We start from the raw sequence: 10,202 nt of genomic DNA on the forward strand, positions 1-10,202 counted from the left end.
AACAAAAAAAGGAACACTTAAGTCCACTTTAGATGGAATTTAATTTGATATGTTTATATGTTTTACCATTTTTTTGATATTTTAATTGATATAAATATTATATTTTATATGCTTAAATATTAGGCAGAAAACAGTGAAGATATTTTACATAGTATATATATAAAGATATATATATATATTATTAAACTGTATTAATATAATTACATTCTATGTGTTACATAATTTTTTTTATTTATAAAAAAATCTCAAAATGTCTCGAAATATTCCAGAAGTAAAAATATGAATTTTCATTTCTCGAAAAAAAAAAAAAATCAAGAAACCATAATTTTTATGTTTAATGAGTCTTGGACAATCACCTGCAATTCACCGCCAGCAATTAATTGCTGGTAGTTTACTATTGCGTTAATTAATCGCATAACCAATTTCAAACATGATGTATCATATTTTAACCCAGCTTACAATATTAAAGGTATGGATAATAATCAGAGTCGATTTTTTCGAGAATATTCGGTATTGACTTAAATTTAGAGCATCATAATGAGCTTTTTAGAATATGAGAAAAGAAGATTTTCTCATTTTCCATAAAATAATAATAATAAAAGTAAAAATTTTGTGCCAGGAAAGTTTAGTAGAGTCTAGAATAAGTATCCGTGTGCAAAAATTTAAGCAAGAATTAAGCAGTTTTTTAACTTCAATCATCGGATTTGGTCGAAGACGGCAAAATCAACTCAGAGCAACCAAGACTTAAGACGAACCGTATACTCTTCAACGCAGAAATATGGCATAAACGATTCTTTAAATTAAATATTGCACTTATACGACTATACTAATTTAATAAACATGCTACACACTGTTATCACACAATAAAAAATAACTAAAGGTTATTATTAATTTATATTTATATTTAAAAAAAATATTGTAAGTTACTTATGAGTCAGTTTATATATTTATTAATAAATTCACTCAGTAATTCAAATAAAACAATACTTGGAACTTAATATATTTTGGTAACTCGAGATTTTTCCAGGATAATTATTTATGTAAATAAACACAGTTAAATCCGGGATTTGTCTCGTGTAATTCGAGATTTTTGGTCACCTTAACGCAATCTAAAACATACTTTAAATTATATCATATATAAACGATTGAATTCAAAGTGAAATTAAATAATAAGTTATTAAGGGTGGCTGAAAAAGAAAATAATATATTTGAGAACGCAAATTCTATTTTTTATGAATATTCAGAGAAAGCGTATCCAAAAAACAGACCCTAGTCAACTCGGTCAAATAGATACATTTATTTATGTAATATATCACAAGAGATGTGTGTAATCTAGGTATTATAATATTATGTATATAAAGGGTAGCTATTTTTTTGGTATTACATAGTACAATGTAAATATATAATATAACGACCGTTTGAAACGAGAAAGATTCGAAATAAATTATTTTTGTCCATGCTTGTGAGATTTGCGAAAAATATAGTCTCATTTACGATTGTTTATTAGCTATATAAGCAAGAAATGGGCAAATAAATTAGGTATAATAATACCGGATTGATGTTTGTATAATAATTGAGTAATAATTGTTTTGAGAAAATTTTCCTATTATATTGGAATGATTATTTATGTTTTGCGGTTGTTGATTACATCTCAATAAAGTTATTGTATTATACTTTGCTGCAAGTTAAAAAAAAGTATCGCATGTGAGCGTTTATTTTTTTAATTTAACTTGTTGAATCTTAATCGTAAAATTGCTGTGGAAGCTTCCTGTCAAAGGTTAAATCGTTTAAGTTTTATCTTACATAAAAAAATGTACATATTTTATGATTAAGAAGGAAATGAACTTAAACTGAAAATTATTAACACCCACTGACAATATTATATGACACGTCTTTTTAAGATGCAACATTTTTACCTCTCGGATTAATTCATATGTTTGATTGACACTTTGTATTTCAAAATTCTCTTTATTCTCTTCGAAGATGAATTGTGTTATTTCCGAGTTTTGCCCTTTGCCCTCTTTTATTTTCAATATTTAATAAGATATTGAATAAAAATACCTTTGTATTTCGTCATAATAAATTGAAAATCACTGCCATCCCTCTTTATCTTTCTCTGGCTCTGACTGCGTCTGAATGAAATATTTTCATAATACATCACGTTTTGTGCCATTTTGGCGAAATTTGCCTTACACAGGACGAATAAAGAAAGATTGTAAAGCGTAAGGTTTCGCCGAGATTCGGATGCAAATAATTGCCAGATCTGAAATCAAAGTCAATTAAGACAAATCGAAGCCTGTTATGAACCGAATCGCAAATTGCCACGCCTGTTTCGCGTTTTGGGTCTTTGTAGAAGTTGTTCTATTTATACTTGTGACGAAACATTGAAGTGTGCCCAATCTAAATAGGCGCCCGGGGCTCGATAAACAAATGTTGACAATCGATTAGACAAAACTATGAAAAATACAATACAAAGAAGTTTTATGTATTTTATGTATTGATACCATTCGGGTTTAGCTTCTTTTATGTGCAGATTGATACATTTAATTTATTATTTAATAATGTTTCAGACATCGATATGTAATTATTTGCTTGTCAATTCTAGCCCACGTATATATATATATAACTAAGCTAGACTAATTAAATAAATATATAGATTTAACCTCGAATAATTATGATAAAGCTAAGCCTATTTTTTTTAAAGGAATATGCAATATTTGGACAATAAGCTATTCTAATAATAAATAAATATATGTTTCAATTCTCCCTTGTGGTATTTATTTTTAGCTAAGGGACACCAAGGGTCAAGTATTTTTGTTCGGCGTAAATGTAACATAAATTAAATTAGTTTCATTAGCTCTGATTATCTTTTGAGAGATGATCTTGCATCTCTTTTATGCTATTTTTGGGTCAATACGGTGGTTTTTATTAAAAAATATTTGCTAACAAATGTTTGATGAATCAGGTCTTAGTAAATACTTAAAATACCAGAATCAACAAAATAAATGTACCATTAACTTATGATTAAAAATTAATCATTTAGTGCAGCGGTTCCCAACCTGTGGTACGCGTACCACCGGTGGCACGCGAGTGGATAGTTGGTGGCACGCAAAAAATAATCAGTAATGGCGGACATAAAGAGTAAAAAAAGCACATTTAAACTATTGCATTTTTCCTAAATGTAATTTTTCAGAAAAGCTCGATGTCGATCTTTAATGTTAATGATAAAATTGAAAGTATTATTAAGAAATTAAGTTTTTGGAAACAGTGTATCGAAAACAATTAACCGGAAGTATTCGAAACTCGACATACTTCTTTGGTTGAAAATAAGGTTAGCTTGTCTCAAGATTTACGAGAACATATAATAGTTAATTTAACAAGATTAAAATCGTCTTTCATGGAGTATTTTCTAAAACCCTAAAACAAAGATAATAATTGGATTTCAAACCCTTTCTATGCAGAAAATTTAGAAAAAGCTCGTTATCAATAAAAATAAAGAAAATTTTATAGACTTATCAAGTTACAAAACTATACAAGTAAAATTCGAACGAAACAATCTAATTAATTTTTGGTTAAACATTGATAAAAAATATAAATAAGTTTCTGAAAAAGCTCTTTAATCACTAGTACGGAATTAGTAGAAAGAACTGTTTCTTCATATATTTAAAAAAAAAATAAGTATCGAAACAAATTTGATGCAGGTGTAGATTTAAGTGTATATCTCACATCTTTTGAACCAAATTTCAAAAAATTATGTTTTTCGAAACAAGCACAAGGATCTCATTAAATTTATTTTGTTTATAATATTGTGCTTATATTTTCGTGAAATTTGTTTTTTTTTTTTTTTAATTATCGTTTATTACATAATTAAATAATACATTTTTATAAACATATATATTTACATTTCATTGGTTGCTGGTTAATTACCATTATCACAATTTACGATTGATTAGCTAAATTAAGAGGAATTACAAAAATAAGAATAATAAAAGAACATAAAATACGTTAAGTTTAGGTCAGAGTACATAAACACCTTTAACAAAAAAAAAAAAAAAAAAAATTTAAATTATAAATATATATTTTTAATATAAAACTCGTAGACCTGGAGCTGTTAAATTAATAGATAAAATTTATGCGTCAGAGCAAGATGTGCTTTGGCATTTTGTGTTTATATTTAAATTTGAGTTTGTTTTTGTCGTAATCACCGATTCTTGAGATTAACGGGTTAGTATGATTTCGCGGTATTTTTTTATAATAATCATTAGTATGGTGGTGAACATGTTCTTTAATAGTTGGAATTAAATATTTATTATGAAGTTTTTTGAGGTTAGTATAAAAAGGTGTATTATAAATTATTTTTATAGCTTTATTTTGAACAACTTGTAGCTTAGAAAAGTTAGTATTACACGTATTACTCCACACTGGGCAGGCGTAAGTCATTGCCGGTCTGATTAATTGCTTGTATAATAGAATTTTATTTTTAGTATTTAGCGCACTTTTTCGATTAAAAATTGGTTTTAACGCCGCAATGGCTGCGAGCCCTTTAGATTTAAGTTCGGTTATATGTTTATTAAATTTAAGCTTGGAGTCCAGGTGAATTCCGAGGTACTTAACGCTCGCCTTCCATTCTATACATTTTCCCTGCTCGCTTATAATAGTCGGGGGCAAAGGTTGTCTTCGAGTTGTAAAAATTATAGCCTCCGTTTTGTCCTGATTTATTTTTATTTTCCACTTTTTGAAATAATTACTTAAGAGAGTTAAGGATTTTTGCAATTTTATTGAAATAGGCTTAAGACCGTAAGAGCTACTCATTATCGCCGTATCATCGGCATACATTGAAAGACAAGTATTTTTTAAAATAGGTATATCATTTGTGTACAAAATGAAAAGGAACGGTCCAAGTAAACTCCCCTGAGGAACACCAGCTGGGATATTACGCGGTATCGATTGTTCATTATTTACTGAAACAACATAACTTCGACGATCAAGGTAGGAGCGTAACAAGTGTAGCAGATAGTTAGGGGTTTTATATTTGTGGAGTTTGTAAATCAACCCATCATGCCACACAGTATCAAACGCTTTTTCCACATCTAACAATAAGAGTCCCGTTGATTTTTTCATGTTAAAATTAGCAGAGATGTGCTCTGTTAACCTATTGAGCTGATGAGTCGTAGAGTGGTTTTCGCGGAAGCCAAACTGTTCATTGATAATTTTATTCCCCAAAGATCCCTTTAAACGTGATAAAATTATTTTTTCAAATAGTTTACTGAATGACGGTAATAAGCTTATTGGACGATAATTAATTGCGATAGTGTTATCCTTTCCTGGCTTTCTAATTGGGTGGATCTTTGCGGTTTTCCAAATAGCGGGAAAGTACCCGAAAGATAAGCAGGCATTAAAAATATTTGTTAGATAATTGATGCTAATTCTTGGAAGTTGTTTTATCGTAACGTTATCTAATTTATCTATACCGGGACTTTTTCTATTCTTTAAATTTTTTATGATGTTATTAACTTCTGATAAACCAACTTTGTTCACTAAACTAATATCTACGCTAGATGAATTAATATTTCGTATCGCACGGGCGACTTTGTTGTCTATTTTTGAATCTAAGTATTTTACAGTAAGCGAATAAGATGTGGAGAAAGCGCTGGCTAAATTTTCTGCCTTATCCTTGTTCGTGCATGCGATGGTGTTTCCATTTTTTAATGGGGGTATTTCCGAATGTTTATATTTAAGTGATTTAGTTATTTTCCATAAGGAATTATCTGCCGGGTTTAGATTTTTTAGTTTACGCGTCCACGATTCGTTTTTTATTTGCTGAATTTTATCGCGAATATAACTAGTTACGCGGTTTATTACAGATTTAAGTCGCGGAGATTTATTATTTTGCCACTGTTTTCTTAGTTTATTTTTGATTTTTATTATTTCGATAAGTTGTGGAGTAAGTTGATTTTTATTATTATGATTTTTACGCGTCGGTATTGATGATATTTTGGCTTCTTCGATAACGGATGTTAAATAACTGATATCATCGTCAATTTGTTTAATGTTATGCGGAGTATAATTCTGTCGCTCATCTTGCAAACGAGACTCGACTATATCTTTAAACTTTTTCCAGTCAGCTTTTAAATAGTCAAAAAGCGTTTCAGAGACTACCTCCGCTGAACCCTCCAGCGAGAATAACACTGGAAGATGGTCAGAAGACAATGCCTGAACGCAATACATTTCTGACGTATTTAAGTTACCCTTAACCAAAGCAATATCCAGAATTGACGGCGTCATGTGATTGGAAGGGTAATGCGACGGTGAATTTGGAAAGTTAACAATCGTGTCAGAGTCGCTCAAGTAGTTAAAAAGTGACGCTCCAGATCGATTTGCCCCAGAACAGCCCCAATGCATATGACGGGCATTGAAGTCCCCAGTCAGAATGACCGAGTCTCCTAGAGAAAATATCGAATCTAGATCACTTCGGAGCAGTTCGTCACTAGGCGAATTATACCCCGCAGCAATTATTATTATTTTATTTTTATGAATAATTTGAATCGCGACGGTTTCTAGATTATTAGTGTTAGTGTTTATACGTGCGTGTTTTATCGATTTTTTAACAAATATCGCGACCCCTCCGCCTGGCCTTGAGGGTCGGTCCCTCCGAATGCAGGCAAAGTTAGGTAAATATACGTTAACATGTGGTTTTAGATAAGTTTCGGTGACTACGACAATATCAAGTTTGTACTCACTGATTAACAGCTCCAGCTCTCCGGTTTTATTACGGATCCCACGGGAATTCCACGTCATGAGTTGAATGTCTTCTTTAGAAGAGGTCATCGAGATACTCGACCATCATCAAAGCAATTTCAATTTTGCTAGCGCACTTTCCGGCCTTAGTTCGGATTTCCTGGAGGATAGTCAGCATCCTGCGAAGCTCATCAGTAGACATGACTTCGGATGAGTGCTTCTCAGACTGTCGCGCTTGGGGGCGTTGTTGCGTCTTAATTGGGGTGGCTTCCGGGACGATAGTCGGTTTTTTCACTGCTGGTTTCGTTGGCCGAAGGGCAGGAAACTGACTCTGTTCCAGAGCGAACGTTGGCTTGGGTGCGGTCAGTACGGCGGTATGTGGCTTTTGCTGCCTCTTCTTCATCTGCAGGAGATATTCTGTCCTGCGAGGACAGTCCTTGTAGTTGGCCGGGTGACTTCCGCTGCATCCAGTGCAGGTTGCTGGCGTCTCTCGGTCTTTTTTAGTGCATTCGGAAGTGGCGTGGTTTCCTGTGCATTTCACGCATCTGGGGTCTCGTTGGCAGTTCCTCGCAGCGTGGCCATACTGCTGGCATCTGAAACATTGAGTCGCGTGCGACTTATTACGCTTGTATTTTTCAAGCGTGGCCTTAGTGAAGCAAACGTACCGGATGCTTCTTATGGACGTCACTGTCGTCTCAGCGGAAAATTGCGTCAGGTAGAGCCGCGAGGAGGTCTCTGCCTTGGTGTTCATCGCCGTTACTTTGACGACGCTTAATCCTTGCCGCTCCAAATCAGCAGCGATTTCTTCAACGGGAACCTCAGGAAGCCCCCTCAAGACAGATTTAACTGTCTTGTCTTCGTCGGCAGTGAAGGTGTGAAAGGCACGGCGGCCCTTCAAACCATCCATCAGGGTCGCTCGTAGTTCAAGCGTCGCACACTGGATGGAAACATTACCTCTTCCGGTGTAGCGGAGGGTAAAATTACCTGATTTGGTCATCGACTTGATGAGGTCGATGGTCTGGAGATGTGTGCCAACCACCTCCATGATGACAGGTGGCACTCTTGCGTGTTTACTCCCGGCAACTTCGGGGAGTTTGTCATACCTGTTATGACTTGAAGTCGGCAACAGGTTGGCGTCAGTAGAGGGTCTTGCAGTTTTCTTTGGCATCTGCCATTCATGCTCTGCTGATGGCGATAGGTACGCTTTTAACGTACCCACCGCACGCTTGCGCGTAAGCGTCTTCTTCATCGCGCCGGCAATGTCTCTGGCGTCGTAGTTGTTGCAAATGGTCGCGGGTGGGGGGTCGGAGCTTTGAACGGCAGCGAGAGCAGGCGCGGATGCGTCCGTTCACCGCTGAGGTACAGAGCAGAGTGTGAAATTTGTTTAAAAATTAAACTTATAACTTGATAACAATGGATTATAATCTTATGCAACACTTTTATAGCTATTATTTTCGATAATAGATAGAAAATTTCGATAATAAAAATACTTTTAAATACAATTTCATTAATATTATTATATTTAAAACAAAAATTTCGCCTGCGGCGCTGCTGTAAATTTGTAAAAATGAAAGTGGAAATTGTCTCGTTTGCATCTGAAGAATTTTTACATTTACCGTGTTTAATTAATTTTACATACATATTATATGTTTTCTATTAATATCGGTAATTTTTGAAAGAAAATTGCCTGCGGCGCATTTAATTTTTTTAAAACAAATAATGTATTTTTTTTAATAAAAATTAGTTGTTAAAAAAAATACTTCTTTAAATGTCCTGGTTTTGAATTTCGACAAGAAATGAGCTTCAAAACCTTTTATTTAAAAAAAAAACATTGTGATATGTAAAGTTAAAATGTCTCATTGATATCAGAAAAAATAAAATCCTTGGTATTTTTTTTAAACTTAAATAAATTGAGTTCTGGGAAATATAGTTACCCCATAAAATTTATAATGAAAATAGAATAATAAATTTCTCGAAATACAATCATTTTTACGAAGTGATGTACTACCAAGTGGTACGCGAGCCAAAAAAGGTTGGGAAACGCTGCTTTAGTGAATCTAATATTCGCGGTTTTGTTTTTGCCTGTGAAATTTCGATTGAAACTACTCCAAAATTCTAAATGAATATGTTAAGGTGGGTGGCAGACTTTTTTTCAAAAATATTTGCAGAAGAATTTATTTTTTATTTTTCAGTGCTTTATTGAAGCGGGTCTTAGTAAGTGTAACAAAAAAAAATGTATCATTAACTTGTGACTGAAAATACATCCTTATGTATATCTGAGCTTTGCGGATTTTTTTTTGTCTGTGGAATGCGATTGAAATTGCTCCCAAAGCCTAAATAAATGTGTTAATGTGGTTGGCACACTTTTATTAAAAAATATTCGCAGAAAGAAAATTTTTTGGTATTTTGTCATGATTTATTGAATCGGGTCTTTATTAGTGTTTTGAATACAATAATTAAAATAAGTATATATCATTAACTTGTGTCTAAAAAAAATTATCCTTGCATAAATCTGAGCTTCGTGGTTTTGTTTTTTCTGTGGAATGCAATTGAAATTCGTCTCTTGGACGAAATTTTATGCACATGCAGAATGTAATAACTTTTAAATATTTTTATACTGTTTAAATAACCCTAAAAACGATAAAGCTTAAATGCATTTGTAAAGGTGGCTAACATGCTTGTATCAAAAAATATTTGCACGAAGAAGTTTTAGTTTTGCTTTGGGGAATCGGATCTAAAAAAGTTTTTGGAATACTCCAATAAAAAAAATATATTTCCTCAATCTGTGACTAAAAAATCATGTTTCTGCCTATGAAATGCGATTGAAATTTGTCTCTTTCACAAAGTTTTATACGCCTGCAGAATGACATTTATTTAAAAAAATATTTAAAATAACCGTGAAAATGTGTTGAAATGGGCAGCCGGTCAAAAGAGCGTGCGTCAAATGAGCGCCGTCATATAAACGCATTTGACGCACGCTATTTTGTTACAGCGCTACTTTGGTAAACGCTCTTATGACGCAGCGCTTATAATGCAGCTCTCTTTTGACGCACGCCCATTTGTCCGCGCTCATTTGTGACGTTGTCATTAAAAATAATCACTAAAATCGAATAATTAATTTTTTTGCAAAACAAGCATTACAACATTTTGAAACAATGCTCAATGAAAAGATCAAATCTCCTAAAAAGACTTACCAAACTCCAATTGACAATTATACATTAATTTCAGTGGAAGAAAAAAATCTTATTACAAAACCCGATACCTTGGAAATATGAAAATACTGTTATTCCCTAATGATATTTGAAATTAAAACCATATTTGGACATACAAACATATTTAGGAATTTATTAAAATAGTTTTTAAAAAAATAATTAAATTTATCATAAAAAATGATTACATCAAAAGATTATTCTATAAGTTGAAACTTGTACAAGATTTAATATTGGTAGAAATAGTCTTAGCAT

The 10,202-nt window shown here is 32.6% G+C and overlaps 1 protein-coding gene across 1 annotated transcript; it reads right to left on the minus strand.

Moving 5' to 3' along the window:
* Positions 1-5,782: 5,782 nt before the first annotated feature.
* LOC148236342 (uncharacterized) lies at positions 5,783-8,113 on the minus strand. The gene is made up of 2 exons (XM_088183373.1): positions 7,404-8,113; positions 5,783-7,331 (listed from the first exon to the last, which is right to left on the minus strand). Exons 1-2 carry the CDS (start codon positions 7,985-7,987, stop codon positions 6,815-6,817), a joined length of 1,101 nt encoding a protein of 366 aa, XP_088039499.1. The 5' UTR covers positions 7,988-8,113; the 3' UTR covers positions 5,783-6,814.
* Between the last annotated feature and the right edge of the window lie 2,089 nt (positions 8,114-10,202).

Source organism: Plectrocnemia conspersa, unplaced genomic scaffold (genome assembly GCF_051122295.1).
Source record: "Plectrocnemia conspersa isolate PC_06_02 unplaced genomic scaffold, ASM5112229v1 ptg000003l, whole genome shotgun sequence".
Lineage (NCBI taxonomy): Eukaryota > Metazoa > Arthropoda > Insecta > Trichoptera > Polycentropodidae > Plectrocnemia > Plectrocnemia conspersa.

Bases quoted from the DNA above. Each gene is read 5' to 3' on its own strand.
- LOC148236342 (XM_088183373.1), bottom strand. From the start codon at position 7,987: ATGAAGAAGACGCTTACGCGCAAGCGTGCGGTGGGTACGTTAAAAGCG. The intron at 7,332-7,403 runs GTACGTTTGCTT...TCAATGTTTCAG, and splicing joins ACGTCCATAAGAAGCATCCG to ATGCCAGCAGTATGGCCACG.